This window comes from Schistocerca cancellata, chromosome 8, assembly GCF_023864275.1.
Source record: "Schistocerca cancellata isolate TAMUIC-IGC-003103 chromosome 8, iqSchCanc2.1, whole genome shotgun sequence".
Taxonomy (NCBI): Eukaryota; Metazoa; Arthropoda; class Insecta; order Orthoptera; family Acrididae; genus Schistocerca; species Schistocerca cancellata.
In genome coordinates, this window is record NC_064633.1 from 508,612,501 (window position 1) to 508,633,163 (window position 20,663).

A 20,663-nucleotide genomic window follows, 5' to 3' on the forward strand; every position below is an offset into this window, starting at 1 on the left:
AGCGACGGCCGACAATGAGTGACTGTCGCCACCTCCTCGACCGACGGCTTCAAACCTTCAATCAACCGACAAGGAAGACTGGACGCAAGTAAAGTTTTAGAACTGTATGGCAGACCTCAGCTTTTCAAACTGTACCATTTTCGTAACTATAATTACAACAACTTAGCATGAACCTTTGTTGCTCATTGTCCCAATTGCATTGCCAAGCAGGGTCCCTTCCTTTTCCGGAATGAACCCGAGTGTCGTTGAAATTCAGACGCCAGCATTAAAGTAACATCATTTCACTGCTTTAATTTCAAAGTTCAGTTAGCTGGATACAATATTCAGATTACACAAGCACAAATTAAGAGTGCGAGTTTTGTTACCGTATTTTAGCTTGCCTGTGACTGCAGCTCAGCTTGGTACGTACTAAATTTTACTATTGTTAATTGTTCAGAATCATTTAATTCAAGTTCAAAGTTAAATCCCTTCTTTCTAAATTGCGTAGATTCAAGTAGCTTTTGAAATGATTGTTGAGGTAGTCCAAGACTAATCGTATTTTACTGAATTTCGATGTGCTTCAGAAAGAAAGCTCACTATTAACTTCAGTCACTAAATTAACTTTCGATTTTCCGGTTTTATTAATTCTTTTGCTAAATTAAGTCAGGGTGTAGCGAAATTTATTACTTCTGACAAACTTTCAGTTTTCACACTACACGTGTCAACCTTCAGTTGCCACGCTTCTAGTGCTAATTATATGTGTAATAACCTTTCTTTTTCAGTTACTATAGTAATTGTCCTTAGGACTGGCGACCGTGATTTCCCCCAAATCTCAAATACCTAATTACCGCTAGTTAATTGTTAACGTAACGGCTGCACATTTACTTTCTTTATTAACTTTACCCCTTTTCAAAATTAATTTCCACCAGTTTCATTAGCACAGTTCCTTTAATTTAGATGTAACCCTTTCCTCCCTCTTTACCGACAGGTTAACTTCGGTGACGATTGCTTTTCCAAAACTCCCATTAGGTACACGCGGTTTCATTTTTCACTGTCATTAAGGTCGGTAAGTGATGGGGAGGTTACACGTGGCGACCTGGTGACAGGACAATCTTCAGTTTTGAGGTTGTTCTGGACACGAATTTTGCATTGTGCAAATCTCGTAACAAAGTACTGGTTACGTACAGGCCGTTCCGTCAGCGAGAATAAGTAGTGGGAGTAATCCTAATTATATTTGAGATTTGTCATTTATATTGAAAATTATTAAAATGAGTGAAGGCAACAATTACCAAAATTTGGTAGAATTGGATACGGAACAATCGGTCGAACAGTGGGAAACGCGCACCGCGGTACCCATTGTTCAGGGGCAGGCGGCTAGCATGAAAGACGCGACCGCTGAAACGCAACAAAGAGCAGAAATGGAATTCCGCACGTTAGAAAATGTTTCGGAATCGGAAGTGAAAATCAAATGTGAATCCCTTGATGACGAATACGGGGGGACAATTAAAGAGGAAGCCGCTACGGAAGTAAAACCGGTAGTTTCCGGGAATTTAACTGATTTATTGAATGTTTTGATTAACGAAATCAAGAGTCAATCGGCAGAAATTAAAGCTCTGTCTGCCAAGCAAGAAGATCAGTCTGCCAAGCAAGAAGCTCAGGCTGCCAAGCAAGAAGCTCAGGCTGTCAAGCTAGAGGCTCGGGCTGCCAAGCAAGAAGCTCAGGCTGCCAAGCAAGAAGCTCAGTCTGAAAAAATTGAACGGATGCTAGAGAATCAGAACAAAGCTATTAACGTTGTTAACAACAATGTTGGAGTTGTTAATACAAAAGTTGATAAAATCAAAGAAGATATTGTTGTAATTAATACCGAAATCGGTAATCTTAAACAGGAAATGATAGGCGTTCAGGCGGAAATTGCGAGCATAAATACTCGTTTTGATTCCGAAATTAGCAGAATCGAGAAAAGTGTAGGAGAAGCAGTTGCTCCGATCATCGAGAATAAGGTGACGGAACAAATTCAATTAGTGAAAAAAGAGGATCAACAGAAGGTGGAAACTTTAAAGGCTTTAGTGTCTGAAGTAGACACTAAAGTGAGGGAGCAGGCTAATACCTGCGAAGAGAAAAAGAGGGAAGTGGAAACGCTTGCGACAACCACTTGCCAAGTAATTACGAGAGTGTCGGAATTAGAAAAGAAACTTGACGAAAAACAGAGCTATGTGCCAATCTGTGCACATAGTTCGGAATTGTTGACGAAAGAGGAGCGGTTCGACCCCTTGAAAAAAGGCGGTATACACGCGACGGATTTCATTAAAAATTGTGAAAGAGTTTTACCCAGATCATGGACTAATCAGAGAAAAATTAATGCGGTTATTGATGTGTTGGCTGGTGATGCCAAGCGTTGGGGCTTAAACCTCAACATTACGAACCTGACTTTTGACGAGTTTAAAAATTTGTTTCTGGCTGAATACTGGTCAGAGCAAAAACAGCAAAGTGTCTGGCGCGAATTTGTCGTATCGAGGCCTTTCGATGCGAATTCGCGCGGTTCGATGAGGGAGTTTTGTGAGGGCTGGATCCGCAAGTTGGAATATTTGCGTGATCGCCGCACGGAATCCGAAATAGTCTGGGAACTCTACAAGAAGCTTCCAGATGATACAAAACGCTACGTAGGAAGCAATTACAGGACAATCAATGATTTTCTGGAAAGAGTTGAGGACGAGGACAATTGGCGCAATAATCGCGACAGTGGTAGAGGCCGTGGTAACAACAACGGGTACCACAGCAACCGCAACAATGATAACTATGGGAATAATGCATACCGCAATCTTGGCAGCAATAACAATAGTGGTTGGGGCCGTAATGACAATCGGTACAATGCAAATAATAACAGGAATGACGGAAACCAGTATCGTACTAGCGTGATACGGGCTTCGCAGAATAGGAATAACGCCAGAGGGTGTGATCAGCCGCCTCAGCAGCATCCGGGGAGCGTATCTGCTGGGACGAGACAGGGAAACCATTAGCCGCGCCGGTGAGGGGCCCAGCGGGCGTGGAGAAATTTTGGCGGCCCAATAACAAGAGAAAACCCAGGTGTCGCCGTCATGAAAATTCCGTATGGAATAATCAACGGCGGGAGAGTGTGCCAGTGTTAAGAGAAAAGAGTGCGCCCACAAGTAGTAGATCAGCTGTATACACGGCAGTAGAAAATACATTCGCTGTCAGTGAGAACAATTTAAGTAGTGTTCCGGAAATCGATTATAAAGTGGCAGCTGTAATACCCACAGCGGAACTGGAGATTGAGTTTAATAATGATTCACAAGTGTTGAGAGAAGATCAGATGTCGGATAAAACGTCCGTCATCGAGCGACGGGATGCAGAGAGGGATGAGGTCTAGTTAAGGCAGTTCGGTCGCTTATACGACGAACTAAGAGATTATAGGGGTCTGTATGGGAGATGCGTTTATGGGGAGCGCGTGCAGGATTTTCCGCATCTCGTCCCGCAGGAAGATAGTGTTTGTGAAGTGATAGAAAGTTCTGGCCCTAACCGGCAGACTTTACCAGAAATAGTTGGTGTTAATGGGGAGCACGAGCAAGATTCGTCGTGTTTCGTCCCGCAGGAGTTAGATGTTGAAGTAGTAACGGAAAGTTCTGGCCCTAACCGGCAGACTTTACCGAAAGTTTCAGTGGTAGAAGTAACCGACCCATCCGACGCAAACCTCCAGTTTAAACATTGCGAGAGTATCAAGGAGAAAGATTGCGAAAATTTTAGTGATAGCCGGACACGATTGGTAGAAAAGCACATAGATTACAACGTGTATGAGGTTAGAGCTGACATTATACGGTCAGACGATACCAGTGTGGGTTGCGCAGATCTAGCGGAAGTAATTGCAGAAACTACTGGACACATTCCTCCAGGTAGATTGGCGGATGAGATTAATCTGACCAAAGTGGAATCAACGAAGGTGACGATTAATGAATTGATAGCAAAGCAACAATCACTAGTTGACGAGTTACAGGAAAAGGTTTCGGTATTGGAGGCGAAGCTACAGGCTAAGCCTCAGGACAAACGTGTTGAAATTAAAACTGTATGTGAACAGAGGCTGAAAAAGCCGCCAGATAAGCCGGATTTAGGGTCAAAGCCGGATGGTTTTTTTCTGGAATGACCTGGATATAGACGAGGATTTACTGTGGGAAAATAAAGAAACAGCCGAGGACAAGTGTAGACAGATAGTAGTGTCTGTTAATATGCACGACCTACAACTAAACGTGTTGATTGACACCGGTGCAGAATTGAGTGCTGTATCTGGGAAATTATTTGAGTTACTAAAAGACAGACCAGGCATCGTACTTATGCCAGTAAGAGGAGTGAAAATTATCGGTGCTACTGGGAAGGCCAGTAAACCGGTCACAAAACAGATTTTTGTCCACTTCGAGATAAGTGGGGCACGATTTGAACAAGAGTTTGTCGTCGTGCCAGACTTAACTACGGAAGTAATTATTGGGTTAGATTGGCTATTAAAGTACCGTGCAGTGATTAACTGCGAAAGCAAAACTTTGACATGTATGTCACAAGATAAAACAATAGTAGTTAGTTTTGACGAGGCAGGAGACGGTGTGCATAGGCAATACCAGCCTATACACATTGTTAACTGGCCGGATGGTATTGACGTTGGTATGAATTTGAACTACCGTAACGTGAGGAATTTCGGCATTGACAAAAGTGTAGAAAGTGAAGTGGAAGAGATAATCAAATTCCCTCCACGGATTGACATTAGTATTGGTGTGAAAAAAGATCGTTTGCGAGAAGTAATGAAGCTAAAAGCCGATGCTCGCATACGTCGTCATGACGCTAAAACGCGTTTTGCTGAGTTTTCAATCGGAGACTTAGTACTTGTAAAATCTCATGAGAAATCGAGCGAGATAGACAATGAAATCTCTAAATTTAAGTTTGTTTATAATGGACCATATAAAGTCATTGGTATACCTCACACAAATGCTTATTGCTTAGAGTATCCAAGCTCTGGAAAACGGTTAGGTATACGGAATATTGTAGACTTGAAATTGTACCAACCTAGGATCGATTAATACCACACAATGGGTAATTTGTACAGTATGTAAATATAGAGTGTAAGATTTAAGGATGTGCCATGATACGATGCTTTTGCCTGACCTAGAGGTCATTAAAGAAGTTGTAATTAATAAGTAATTAATTTTGACTAAATGATTTAAGAGTAACTGATTAGTAATCATCTGAAAAATCCAAGCTGCTAGTTTAAGTTTCAGCTGAGTCACAGTAGATTAAGGAATGTAAATATGATTTTGTAACTTTCTGTAATATTTCATGAAAGTGTGTTTTTATTAGTCATTGCCGGTGTACTTAGACGCTGTTTTAAGTTTCAGGCTAGTACATGCGTGTGATGATGGACAGTGTTGAGTTATCCACTGTGATAGTGTTTATGGACTCCTTGAGATTACTCGGGAGTGAGTTTTTCCGAAAGAATTCAGTGAAACGGACGTTCTGGAAACGCCGTTACAAGGGCGAGTGAGATCAAGCGTGCCGCACAGGCGGGCGCAACAATACTTGCGAGGCGAAGCCGCTGTCGGCTCTTGTGCCGCTGACGGCTCTTGTGCCGCTGTCGGCATTCTTTGTACTTGCGGGTACGGAAGGCGGAACTGTTTTTCTTCCTGGACAGCTCAAAGAATTCTACTGTCAATATTTATGTTTTTTTCGATCTGCTGTATATTATTTTCTTGTTTAGCGTTAATTGGACATGACGAGAAAATTAATTAGGGAAAGGTTACATAAAAATGTGTATTCTATGTAATTAATTATTAGTTTGCGTATTTTGATATACCTGTTTTTTATGACCGTGTACTCTGATCAATTTTGCAAATAGTATTCCATTTCTTATAGTGTTACGAATTTTAATGATTTCGGAATAGCTAAACCATTTTCTATGTTTTCTATGAATTTTGATATGTTGTCAACCTATTTTATTTTGTGCAAGATGACAGAGTGGAATAAGATTAGGAGTGTCTCCACTCAATTATTATTGTCTAAAAATTGGTTTATGGTTAATTAGACGAATGCTAAATTTTTTGATGTTTTGAGCATATGCATTTCCGCTGTTTCTTTTTTGGGACATTTTCTGAGTCTGTTTACGTTACACGAACATCCTCAGACAATGTGGGGCACGTGTAATGCCGGAAATGCATATCCTCCTATTTCCATCTATTGTACTGTAATTTTTTCCTTGTTTTGTTACCTCAAGATATGACATTTCTGTCTCTTTATATATTGTAATTGTTTTACTGTTTGTATATATATTTATGCATTTATGTTGGTTTGTTTCGTAAATATTATTTGTACTTTTATGCTGGGTCTTGCCTAGGGAAAACTGCTATCGAACGATTACATCGATAGGTCGTGTGAAGAATCAAAATGTGTAGGATCTTTGGTAGTGTTAACTCTGCCGCGTGGAGCGCGGGCTGAGCAGAAGGAGTCTGGCTGGAGTAGCGAGTGGAGCAGGTGTGTTGTGTGACGCTCCCGCGAGTTGCCGCGCTTTCGGGGTCTGGCAGCATGTAATTGCGCTCGACTTGCGATGATAGTTTCTGACATGGTGTCGCGGACGGGAAACATTAACTAGTGCACATCAAGAGCCCGTTTCGTCTGGTGACCATGTCGAGAAGAAGGCGCGCCAACATCCAGCTTCTGCAACAGCGACGGCCGACAATGAGTGACTGTCGCCACCTCCTCGACCGACGGCTTCAAACCTTCAATCAACCGACAAGGAAGACTGGACGCAAGTAAAGTTTTAGAACTGTATGGCAGACCTCAGCTTTTCAAACTGTACCATTTTCGTAACTATAATTACAACAACTTAGCATGAACCTTTGTTGCTCATTGTCCCAATTGCATTGCCAAGCAGGGTCCCTTCCTTTTCCGGAATGAACCCGAGTGTCGTTGAAATTCAGACGCCAGCATTAAAGTAACATCATTTCACTGCTTTAATTTCAAAGTTCAGTTAGCTGGATACAATATTCAGATTACACAAGCACAAATTAAGAGTGCGAGTTTTGTTACCGTATTTTAGCTTGCCTGTGACTGCAGCTCAGCTTGGTACGTACTAAATTTTACTATTGTTAATTGTTCAGAATCATTTAATTCAAGTTCAAAGTTAAATCCCTTCTTTCTAAATTGCGTAGATTCAAGTAGCTTTTGAAATGATTGTTGAGGTAGTCCAAGACTAATCGTATTTTACTGAATTTCGATGTGCTTCAGAAAGAAAGCTCACTATTAACTTCAGTCACTAAATTAACTTTCGATTTTCCGGTTTTATTAATTCTTTTGCTAAATTAAGTCAGGGTGTAGCGAAATTTATTACTTCTGACAAACTTTCAGTTTTCACACTACACGTGTCAACCTTCAGTTGCCACGCTTCTAGTGCTAATTATATGTGTAATAACCTTTCTTTTTCAGTTACTATAGTAATTGTCCTTAGGACTGGCGACCGTGATTTCCCCCAAATCTCAAATACCTAATTACCGCTAGTTAATTGTTAACGTAACGGCTGCACATTTACTTTCTTTATTAACTTTACCCCTTTTCAAAATTAATTTCCACCAGTTTCATTAGCACAGTTCCTTTAATTTAGATGTAACCCTTTCCTCCCTCTTTACCGACAGGTTAACTTCGGTGACGATTGCTTTTCCAAAACTCCCATTAGGTACACGCGGTTTCATTTTTCACTGTCATTAAGGTCGGTAAGTGAGGGGGAGGTTACAGGTTTTGAAGTTCGTCCACTGATCCTCAACACTATCTGTACATGTTTATGACGTGAAACTTCTGACAGCAAATGCCCTGCATCCAGGAGGGAGCTTTATGGTATGGGGAACGTTTTCGCGACATTCCCTGGGCGACCTCGTTACTCTGGAAGACACAGTGGAACTACGCAAATATGTGCATCTGTCCCTGGGGACGACGTCCACCTCTGCATGCAGTTTGTTTTTTTCTCGGTACGACGGCACCTACCAGCAGGGTAATGCAACGTATCACACAGCTCGCAGTGTACCTGCGTGGCTCCAAGAGTTCGAGAATGAGGTTACCGTACTACCTTGGCCACCGAACACCCAGTATTTACACCCAATCGAGAATCGGTGGGACCACCTCGATTGAGCTGTTAGCACCATGGGTCCTAAACCGAGAAACAAAGCGCAGCTGGCCACCGCACTGGAGTCGGTATGGCTCCAGATCCCTGTCGGCACCTTCCAGAACCTCATCGACTCTCTTCCTCCACCTCTCGCGCTGCAAAAGGTGGTTATTCAGGCTTTTGACAGGTGGGCACATTGATGTAACTGTACAGTGTATTATTTTAAATGGAATACCATGTTATTGTTCATGATGGATTCTCCTGTTGATCTGTAAATCAAGGAAATTGCAGCCAGCTACTGAAAATGAAGAAATTTTGGCAGTGTAGAGCAAATTAAATTCTTGGGACTCGAGAAGAGAATAGCATCCCCGTCAGAAGGTGTTCATTGTACTCATGGCAGGAGATTTGAAAGTCCTTTGCCACTGGTTCTCAGAGAGAGACTCTAAATGGTTCAACCGCTATCTTGTTCACTGTTTGGCAGGACTTGCTACGTACCCCGTATATTTACATAAAATTAAAAGTGCAGAGCAACCGATCTGCGATTGTGAAACGATAGGTACAGCTAACCGAACGCTACTGGAATGTACAATTAGCGAATTCTTCACGGGAGGAGGGAGACAGCAGCAATGGAGCAAAACAGTCTGTAACGCAATAGCTGCAACTATGCCGGAGGCAGGCAAAATAGAGGCTGCCGATCAGCTAGGCCGTGCCTAGGACAGAGTGGTGCTGCGCACAATAGAGAAACGTAACTAAACGGCTCGCTACCAGGATCAGAATGAATAAAGAGAATGCAGGGGACTTAGTCAAGGAAACCGGTAGTTTGTATTAAAGTACAATGCCGAGTTAGAAAGGAAAACTGCATTTCGAGTACCTAACCTACTGCACAGACGGCAGAGTATCCATTTGATTTCGGATCCACAAAGTTGCTGTCACTAGTGTGAAACAGAATATGGAAGGAGAGCACCCTGATCACTAATATCAGATTACTTATAAATTGTCACTAATTATGTTTTCCTTCACATAAATCAGTTCAAAATGGTTCAAATGGCTCTGAGCACTATGGGACTTAACATCTAAGGTCATCAGTCCCCTAGAACTTAGAACTACTTAAACCTAACTAACCTAAGGACATCACACATCCATGCCCGAGGCAGGATTCGAACCTGCGACCGTAGCGGTCTCGCGGTTCCAGACTGAAGCGCCTAGAACCGCTCGGCTACACCGGCCGGCTCATAAATCAGTAATAGAAAAACATCATTTATGTAAATGTTATTCCTTTTGTAATGCTTATCTCCATTTCCTCACAGTGTTTAAATTTTTATGATTTGTAGATTTTTACTACTATTCGGGGTTTTTAGTTTTCTGTAATATTACGCGATGGGAATTCTCAGCCTAAAATTTTAACAAGAAACATCGCGTTTTGCTGCATACACCCCAGGGTCCTCTGCTTTCTACGATTTACATAAACGATCTGGTTGATGGTATTGACAGCGGCCTTAGACAGTTTGCCGATGATGCTGTAGTCTACAGGAAAGTAGTATCACAAGAAAGTTGTGAACAAATCAATGAGGATTTGCAGAAAATAAATCAGTGGTGTAATGACTGGCAGTTATCTCTCAATATTAGTAAGTGTAACCTACTGCGTATAACAAGACAATAATCCCCATTAATGTATGAGTACAAAATAAATGATCAGTCTTTGGAAGCGGTAACATCAATCAAGTATCTGGGTATGACTATTCGAAATGATCTCAAATGGAATGATCAGATTACACAAGTAACGGGTAAGGCGAACTCTAGATTACAGTGTATTGGTAGAATCCTAAAGCGATGCAGTCCTTCAGCAAAGGCAATAGCTTACGATATGTTAGTTCGTCCAGTCTTGGAATATTGTTCGTCTGTATGGGACCTTTACAGTTAGGTCTGATTCAAGAGATTGAGAAGATCCAAAGAAGAGCGGCAAGATTCGTGATTGGTACATTTAGCCATCGCGAGAGTGTTACTAATCTCATAGAAAGTTTGAAGTGGAACACACTTGCAGATAGGCGACGCGCTAAACAGAAGGGGCTGCTCACTAAATTCCGAAGTCCGATCTTCAGCGAGGATGTAGAGCATATATTATTACCACCAATTTTCAAATTGCGTAATGATCATCATTCAAAGATAAGGGAAATAAGAGCTCGTACTGAGGCGTTCAGACAGTCGTTTTTCCCTCGCGCGATCCGCGAGTGGAACAGAGGGGGGGAAATATGACTTTGGTGCGAATTGTGCAACCCTGCCAAACACCGCTTGGTGGTTAGAGATGTAGATATAGATGTAAAAGGTATTCACTTGGTGCTTTTCGATTCGCAAAAACGAGGGGGATGCAAGAGTAACGAGCAATACAGAAGATAGAGACACAGAAGCAGAACGAAGAGAGTGATGTGCAGGAAGTGATTAATAAGAATATTTGTCGGTAGTAGAACTGTCTGCATAAGTACGTGAATGGTAACTACATTGAACAGAACAGTAGCACCAACTTAATGAAATCTTTCACTTAGATATAGAAAATTCTGCCGTTAGCTGCGTGAGGTGACTCGTGAGGAATACCAGAAGCCGCGCGGGATTAGCTGAGCGGTCTGAGGCGCTGCAGTCATGGACTGTGCGGCTGGTCTCGGCGGAGGTTCGAGTCCTCCATCGGACATGGTTGTGTGTGTTTGTCCTTAGAATAATTTACGTTAAGTAGTGTGTAAGCTTAGGGACTGATGACCTTGGCAGTTAAGTCCCATAAGATTTCACACACATTTGAACATTTTTGAATACCAGAAAGGCAAGACTCACAGTGGCACCCTGCTGAAGGACCCATTGATGTTCATTTCGTCGCTGTTCTCACGCGGCGACTGCGTCACAACAAGACAGCCGAGCATCGATGCACCGGGGATGTTGTACTGGTACTGAGTGTACCACTTCTTCTCTGCCTGTCACGGAAAGGAAAAGACAACTCCTTAGTCTTCGCAAGAAAGCGAATATGATTTAAAGTGTATTGATACATCAGTAACACAGTAACGTGAATCAGTGTGAGACGATTAACGCGTTAAAAATAGTCTTCAACTTGTAATTGCCGTATGATCTGTGTTTTACACTAGATGACAATTACATAAACAATACACGTTATGGTTCTCCCTGTCTACAAATGCCCGTTACAGCGCAACAAATTAACTATTTCCGAACGTCATAACCTGTATCGCACAACAGTACCACAGTACCACCACGAATGACAAGGTTCCATCTCAGATTTTTTTATTTTTTTATTTTTTTATTTTTTTTATGTGAGCCCTCAGAGCTGAGTTGCATTTTTATATTCCACAGACTATGGCGCTTAGGTCAGTCTTAACGGATAACGTGGCCGACAGCAAAATCCCACGAACTTTCTCCAGGAGGCAGTTTTGCACAATGTATGCGTTCAGCTTGTAATTTCTTAGGCTTCTAGAATTTCAAGCAGTAGCCATTAGCTCTAGTTCCGTCTCAGACTGAGGCGGAAGCTGGTGTTTTGGTTTAATAGTCTGTTTCTTTTGTTTCTGACGTCAGGCACTTTTTATAGAATACAAGACATGATAAAAACAGTAGATGAAACGACAGCATCCATCTTCCTCCGTTACAACTTCTGCACAACTTACCGTGGTGATGTTGAGGCTCTCAGTCGAGGCATCACGTAGCTTGCAGAAGAGGTCGTTGAAGAACAACCCTTCGGCCAGCAGAGGCAGCAGCAGCAGCACACACCTAGGAACATCTGTCGGCCAAATTAGAGCTTTTGGTTACACAAATGTATTACAAGTGCAGTCGTCTGACAAGTGCGAAACGACTTTAACAGCACACCTTCATTTTCTCGCAAGATCATTAAAACTATTAGTTTTAAGCGCGTCTTTAAACTCCATAGGAAGCTCCATTCCATTTATATTTTCGGGCTTTTATCTGGACATCTGTAAGAAATGTCCCGCCAAAGCTGTTCGGCTACTTTGCGTTCACCAGTATCTACTGACACGACTCTCGCATTTATTTAGATTTCAAGTTCTCTTGCTGAGACTTTTTCTGTGATATCGAGTTGCTGTGGTTTCCTTCGACATGTACGTGTTGCGTTTCTACTCAAAGGGAAATCAGAAACTGAATCCTTCTGAGAGATTAAAATTCGATATCGGTCTGGAACTTTAACCCAGGACGTTGCTTTGCACAGGCAGTGGTCTTACTGACTGGGCTATTTAGTCACAAGTCACGAACCCCCTCACAGTTTTAGCTCTACCCGTACCTTCCTTTATAAGCGAGATGCGGCTAAGATATTCATCTGCGACATTCTTCCGTCCCGGAATACTAGGGCAGGAGGTATGCAGGAATGATTTCAGAAACGTCTGATTTAAACAATGCCTGGAAAAGAGCGGGTTGATTTGTAGCTGTGGGGGTGTTCCATGAGACGTGCCTGGATAATTCAGTAAGAGCATCACGAGCGGCAGGTAAGGTTTCGATTCATTGTCCGGCAGACAGCTTTAATCTGCCGGGAGATATCACCTTAACTGGAGTATGAAAAATTCCATCTGGAAGTTACACGTTTCAATGAATACGTTGTGATTGACTGTCCCAGTGTAGTTCAAAGCTGCGCCTAATTTTCGGAATGTTATCGGGCAACACGAACAAGTTCGAAGTTACGTAGAGGCAGACCAATAAAGGTACAAATAAAGCCTCAAGACTGCAATCAGTATGGAATGTCCACTAAAATTGCCAGTGATGGTATTATCCGATGCGTTGTAGGGGAACTCTGTGGTCGATGTAGAAGGAAACGGCACAGATGTTATGACGCTGGGACGAGAAGGGTTCAAATAGTGATTTTACCATCGTGCTTTTGATTCATCACGTCATCCTGAATACCTTCATCAGAATCCAAGGATGTTTCCATGAAAGGGCGTAGCTCCATGTCATGCCATGACCTAGCCAAAAACGAGGTACGCACCGTTTCGGCTTCCAGTACTTCAAACTTGTTAGCAGATTAAAACTGTGTGCCGGACCGGGACTCGGATTCGGAACCTTTGCCTTTCGCTGGCAAGTGCTCTACCGACTGAGCTACCCAAGCATGACTAACGCTCCGTCCTCAGAGTTTTAATTCTGACAGTACTTCGTCTCCTATCGTCCAAACGTCACAGAAGGTCTCCTGCGAAACTTGCAGAACTTGCGCTCCGGGAAGCAAGAATTTCACGCGGGGTAGCCATGCGGCCTGTGGCGTCTTGACACGGTCCGCGCGGCTCCCCCGTCGGAGGTTCGAGTCCTCCCTCGGGCATGGGAGTGTGTGGGTCGTCCTTAGCGTGAGTTAGTGTAAGTTAGATTAAGTAGTGTGCAAGCTTATGGACCGATGACCTGAGGAATTTGGTCCCGTAAGACCTACCAAAAATTTCCAATTTCCGAAGCAGGGATATTGGGGAGACACGGCTTTGTCACAGCCTGAGGGATGCTTCCAGAATGAAATTTTCAGTCTGCAAGTTTCGCAGGAGAGCTTCTGTGACGTTCGGAAGGTAGGAGGGGAGGTACTGGTGGAAGTAAAACTGTGAGGACGGGGCGTGAGTCGTGATTGGGTAGCTCAGTCGGATCTGCTGGCACAGTAGCTTAGCGTGTTCGGTCAGAGGTTTACCTGCCCTCTGCACTAAAAAAACTGAGTGGATGGATCAACGATGAACTTGAACGGGTGTCATGGGAGGTCTGCCCTGCACAAATGCAATGATCAATACCGAACGAAACGAGATTTAAAAAATAAAAAAAAGTCGGGAGAGCACTAGCCTACGAAAGGCAAAGGTCCCGAATTCGAGTCTCGGTCCGGCATATAGTTAGTTTTAATCTGCGAAGAAGTTTCATATCCGCGCACAGTCCGCTAAACAGTGAAAATTTCATTCTTCCAATGATTTCTTTGTACGTGGGACCTTAAATCTCAGCTTTTCTTTTGCTTCATTAGCAAGCGACAGTGAATTCAGTATCCAAGAACACTCACAGTTTTTTTCCTAACTTACAATTGCTTAAGTATAAAGAGAGAGAGAGAGAGAGAGATAGATAAACGATATTCTGACGAAGGGGGGGGGGGGGGGCGAGACATGCAGGAGATTATTGTGAACATCAGAATCAAATAAACCGAAGGGCTTTTAAGCTCATCTCCCCGTTACAAGTTTGAACGACGACCATACACCGACTGGGTTCATGCTCGTATGTTTTCGTAGTAGTGGAAGCTTTCAGAGCTATATCTCCATGTTAATGTCGTATGTAAGCAAGGTGCCAACAATTTAATAATAATCAGCACAGGTCATGCAATACACATGAACGACAGTAAAACAGATAAGAAACAATTTTTAATAGGTTATGCAACTGTAATTGAAGCGCAATAGCAACTTGCTGACCGAAATGAAAAATTTTCTCCCTGTAGCATGATAGAGTAGATTTCCTGTCAACAATTGGTAAGTGGGTAACAAAGATTATAGGCAGCCTATCACAAAGAAAGTATATCTCATTGCTGACCCGGAGGCCTCGTACGTATAGGTTCGGCCTTCTAACCGGATAGTTTTTTTTTTTTTTCTTAAACGCGCCACTGCTCCTCTCCTGAAGTGTGTGAAAGCTATGTTGTTAGTGTAGATATTGAGAGTAGGTGACTGTAATTAATGTGTGTAGAGCGTCGTTTCAATTTTGCTTCAAATGATAGCGAGAGGAGGGAGAGGGTGCACTCAAGTGCCACACCACACCCTACTCCGCTCGAATAGCAGCAAAGGGAACACCGGGGTTGACGTCTTCATCGCTACGTATATCTGCGGTGCACAGACGCTTCCATTGTTTGCTTGGGGCACAGCCACACGTCTGTACACACTTAGTGTATGTCTGGCAACTATTTGAAAGAGCACTGCCTTCTGGAAAAGTTCTGCACCTAAGAGATCATTAATCCACCCAAGGTTTTCAACGATATTGGCACAGTCAGTAGCGTCGTCCAGATGTTTTTTATCCGAGTATTTTGGATTTTTACGCAGGTCTTTCTGATTTTTTTTTTTTGTATGAATTAAAGACGATGAAATTATATATCACGCAGCAAGAACATGGGTGCGGATAGCTATGACAATAATGGATAGACATATCTAGAGGAAGCATTTATACAGTAAAACGTAAACATATACGAAAACACCGATCAGGGTTTGCCCTTGGACCTGTACCGTCTGACAAACCACCGGCTACAAGGCAGTACGAGGAACGATCTATGATCGTGGGACATGTGACCAGCATGTTGCCGATTCTGCCAGCCATTATTGCCAGTATATGAATCCTTTGAAACAGTTCCTAATTTTGGCTCACGAGGCTGAGTAGACTTTATTCCAGACCTCCCCTGTTCAGAAAAAAATCGGAGGAGTTACCAGGAATCGAATCCGTGTCCTTCGGCACCGGAGACAATGTCACTAACCATTTCTCAATTTTTTTTTCTAAATTTTTCTTCTTAACGTTAACTAAATACTTCTCTCACATAAAATCAAAATTTCTTCTTTTTAAGAGCGTGTTAGTATTTCATTTCTAAGCCACTTTCTTTTATATTCTGTCATTCCCAAACTTTATGTAATGCTTGGTCGATTGTCCTGTAGCATTCTAGCTGTGCTGTTAATGAAGACTGCTGCGCATTTTGACGGATATCTATGATCCTCAGTCGCCTGTGAGTCACCCTAAGGTTGATGCCTTATAGGTGAATTTGAAAAATGTGTGTGAGTTCCTAAGGGACCAAACTGCTGAGGTCATCAATCCCTAGACTTACGCACTTATTAAATTAATTTAAACTAACTTATGCTAAGAACAACACACACACCCACGCCAGAGGGAGGACTCGAACCTACGGCGGGAGGGTCCGCGCAATCCGTGACATGACGCCTCAAACCGCACAGCCACTCCGCGCGGCGGCTAAACTTGAAAAATATTCCCTTTCCAGATGTACCAACAGCGAGGGCTATATTTGTTTAGTGGGAAGCATCGTATCGATATGGTATATTCTGCTAAGTATGTACGTATGGAGTAAAGTGACTCTTTGTATCTGTAGAAAGTTCTCATAGTGTGCTCTTTGATCATATACCGTAGAGCAGTAAGTTTCATTTCCCATATCAGTTTGATCCTTTCCTTCGGACCCATCTTTAGTATGCTGTAGCCAGGTTTGGTCCATGTATTCGGTTTGGGGACCTAGGAGCATTATTTTTTGATAAATTTCAGTGTTCGATCCTACCCATTAGGTTTGACCGTTGACGTCATGCCTAGGCCAAAGTGATATTTCAAGGCAACGAGACTTATTACTTAGGAAACGAATGTCTGTCAGTAAAATAAAATATCACAGATACAAAAGATAAGTTACAGTCACCTTGTACGCGATTAATTGCGTAGTACCGAATTATATTGCAAAAAATCGAGATAACAAAACAGAATAAAAGAAAATATACATAGGTGAAATAAATTATTACCATAGTTTACGCGAGTAAGTGAAAGAAAAATAGACTACTTGTAAAGTCCACTACAATATCACGCATCGCAAACTCGTAATGTTATGGAACAGCAATAATTCTTAATAATAACTGTCGAAGCTAAGGAGACTGCCGCAGGATAGTGGAGGTTTTGGGTGGGGACAAACTAAAATATCACCCAACAACCTCAAAATGAAATAAATAGTAACACATAGGAAACGTAACAGGACATTAACAGAAAATAAGGAGAGAGCAACACATAAATCCTAAAACAAAAATCACTACACAAGTAACGAAAATTCAAGGAAAAATAACAGCTCTTGGAAAGAGTAATTGGAACTGACCTATATTCCAGTTTTAGATTCCAAGTTTCGTTATTCATCGCGTTTTCGCAATAGTACAGGAAGCGATGCCGTACAGTTAAATCCTCAACGAATTAGCAGTCTACGCGCAACAAAGATTAAAAGATAAAGGAACGTAGAATCGACAGATGGAGCGATACCACATATGAAGATTCTAAAAGAATGCACAGTTCGCAGAAGGTACCTACACAGATGAATTCTAGTTGTTGAATGAAGGGTTCACTGTTTTTAGCGTTTGTTGCAGTACTTCGTTTCAAGTTACCGATTCACGTTTTCGCAATAGGTATGTGTTTGTTAGAAGTGTTCTGTTTTTGGTATTACTTCCTTTATCACTGTTGTTGCAGTAGGTGTCTACTGTGCACTCTTCAAGACTTTTCGTATATGGTATCGCTGTAATTGTCGATTATACGTTCCGTTATCATTTGTCATTTTCATTAAGTGTGGACTCCAAATCCGTTAAAGTTTTAACTGTATGGTATCGTTTTCCGTGCTACTGCATAAACGCAATAAATAACAAACTTTTGAATAGACAACTAGACTTGATCCGCGTAGCTCAAATACAGAGCCCGAGAAGAAAGAAAATAAATCATAAAAGGTGTAACAATACTCATTTAATGAAAAATCACGCCGCGCGGGATTAGCCGAGCTCGCCGGCCGTTGTGGCCGAGCGGTTCTAGGCGCTTCAGTCTGGCACCGCACGACCGCTACGGTCGCAGGTTCGAATCCTGCCTCGGGCATGGATGTGTGTGATGTCCTTACGTTAGTTAGGTTTAAGTAGTTCTAAGTTCTAGGGAACTGATGACCTCAGCTGTTAAGTCCCATACTGCTCAGAGCCATTTGAACCATTTCATTAGCCGAGCTGTCTATGGCGCTGCAGTCATGGACTGTGCGGCTGGTCCCGGCGGAGGTTAGAGTCCTCCCTCGGTCATGGGTGTGTGTGTTTGTCTTTAGGATAATTTAGGTTAAGTAGCGTGTAAGCTTAGGGACTGAGGACCTTAGCAGTTAAGTCCCATCAGATTTCACATACATTTGAACTTTTTTTTTTTTTGAAAAATCACGGAAAAAGACGGACGAGAATGGAGAACTAGACTCGACTTATATAGCTGTCCTCTTAGGTCCTTGACTAACCTCATGTTTCGAAGAAAAATACTTGTGAGAAACAGTAATACAAATATGATTGCAGATCGTTTCACCCGCAGCAGTGTAAGCTGTGCTCTCGGATTCCTGCCTAACCTAACACACGGAAATAGTACTACATAAAAAACAGCCAACTATTCGTGAGAACCTAGATTGTAAATTTGATGCTAATCGATTCATTCGAAGCAATCTACTTGTCTTCTTAGGTTCTTGAGTAATTTCACCCTCAGAAATCGTGCCACATTCGAAAAAAACAGTGAAATTCTTATGAGAATCAAGATTATATATGTGGCTGCTACTTGACTAACTCGCAGCAGCTTAATCAGTGCGCCAAGGTTCCTGCCGAAGCACACCATCCGAAATCGCACATACATTACAGGACAAATAAACGACACACCACGAAGGAATTATCCGAATAGGACGAAACCCGGTAGATGTGATGCACAACCACAAATAACATTCAATAACGCGCCACTTAATCCTTCTATCCGTCCTTCGTAGCATAAACTCATGAAGTCTCACAGGAAGTGACCGGTGAAAGCTGACGCTTGGAATCGGGCGCTAGAATTAACCCACAGGTTCAGAATATATCTGGTTGATGGAATTGACTTTTAAATGGTTTTATACTCCATATCTATTCAGAATTGCGTCGGCAGTTGCACGGACCGCGTATGAAACGGCTGTTGTTTTGGAAACACTAGAGTTTGTTGTCGTAGAAATGCCTACGACCTGAGACAACAAAGGTTTACGTCTTTTTGTTGCCTGACGTCATAAGCGTTTCTATGACAAGGAAGCGGAAGGGACATTCGTAGCAGACGCTCCTGTAGCAGTAGCTTCGAAAGCACGTCTGCTCGAGTCTTCCTGTATAGCGAGTTTAACTCATCTTGTGTGCTTGAAAGTTATGTTTAAATGCCGTTAAACTGCTTACCTATTCAGGATTCTATGGACAGGTACGCAGACCATAGTATGAAATTGCTGTTGTTTCGGAAACAAAAGAGTTTCGCTTCCACGGCAACGATGTGGAAGAGACGATAGTAACAGTAGCTCCCCTAGTGCCACCACTCGTAAGAGTATTTGAAGTAAACTCATTCTTGTTTCACGTTGTAGGCGTTTCCCCGGCTACAAATCGGAAGACATGAACGACGCGGAAGCATCTGGAATATCAGCTTCGCCAGTACATCGGCTCGAGTGCATGGTGAGTTTAGCTCATCTTGGGCAGGTGAAAATGACGTTTGAATGGTGTTATACAGTTTGTGTAATCAGAATTTTTTCCACGGCTGTTTCGATCACGGTGTGGAATTGCTGTTGATTTGGAAATACGAGTATGAGGAGTTTGAGACGAAATCTTTACTGTCTGTGTAACTTCGTTGTCGTTTCGTGGCAAGAGAAGTGAAGGGACTATGGTAGGGGAAACTAATGGAGTACCAGCTCTGGCATTGCATCTCCGTGGCTTTTCTGCGCGGTGAGTTTAGACCGTCATGTATCAAAATTCTTGAAGTATGCGATTCTTAGAGAATGCCCCTACTGTACGCACACACCTCCACAACCACTGCAGCAACAATGGTACAGAAAGTAACACCAAAAACGGAAATCCTCTAACGAACCGCTATGTAGTCTAGTTGTCGATTTCGAGGTTTGATATTTATCGCGTTTCTGCAGTAGTACAAGAGGTATACCATATAGTTACATATTTAATGAATTAGGATTTCACACCCGATGAAAATGATGCATAGTAACAGAACGCATAATTGACAGAGCGATACTGTGTATGAAAATTCTTAAAGAATGAAGTGGTTTGTTAGGGGATTTCTGTTTTTTTAGAACCGGTGTATTCTCTGGTCGTCGGAATGTTCTCTGGAAAACTATGCTCCGATAATTCACTGACTCTGGCGCCTTGCCGCGCCCTCGTCCTCCCGACGTCGGTTTCCTGCTATTCCGGGTGGAATTATTTTAGAAAAAAATCGGAAAAATAAATAAATGAGTCACTGATGCTCACTACACCTCTGTTCCGCCTTCCCTAAGTTTTCCTCAGTTCTTTGGGTGTGGGAACGGGACACAGTGGGCAGGCCTCAGGTTGCGACCCGTGCCTACTTTGCCCTCACCCCTCCCTTTGAGCGCCAGGAGGGTTCCTTTTTTTTCTTTTTTTTTAAGAGGTGGCGTGGATGGTTAACGCATCTGCCTAGTAAGCAGGAGCCCCGGGTTCGACTGCAGGCTTCGTACAAATTATCATATGCCGCTAAAGAATTCTTTCATTGCCCAAATATGGCAGAGATCAGAAAAATTGTACATTTGTCGTAAGATCTTATGGGACCAAACTGCCGAGGTCATCGCTCCCTAAACTGACACACTACTTAATCTAATTTACGCTAAGGACAACACACACCCATGCCCGAGGGAGGACTGGGACCTCCGATGGAGGGAGCCGCGCGGACCGTGACAAGGCGCCTCAGATCGCGCGGCTATCCCGAGCGGCCAGAGATCGGAATTTCTGCTTTCTGAACAGGTCCTCATTTGTCACCCTAGTGATTAGTTCTTCATTTCAACGTGTTTCACTAATCACGT

The 20,663-nt window shown here is 42.6% G+C and overlaps 1 protein-coding gene across 1 annotated transcript in view; it reads right to left on the bottom strand.

The window, feature by feature from the left end:
* LOC126095657 (uncharacterized) overlaps positions 1–13,064 on the bottom strand; it is a 30,625-nt gene extending 17,561 nt beyond the window's left edge. The window contains exons 1-3 of the mRNA XM_049910415.1: positions 12,983–13,064; positions 11,779–11,891; positions 10,943–11,079 (exon numbers count right to left, since the gene is read on the bottom strand). Coding sequence (XP_049766372.1) covers positions 10,943–11,079; positions 11,779–11,891; positions 12,983–13,064 — 332 coding nt within the window. The remainder of the gene's footprint in view (positions 1–10,942; positions 11,080–11,778; positions 11,892–12,982) is intronic.
* Positions 13,065–20,663: the final 7,599 nt, after the last annotated feature.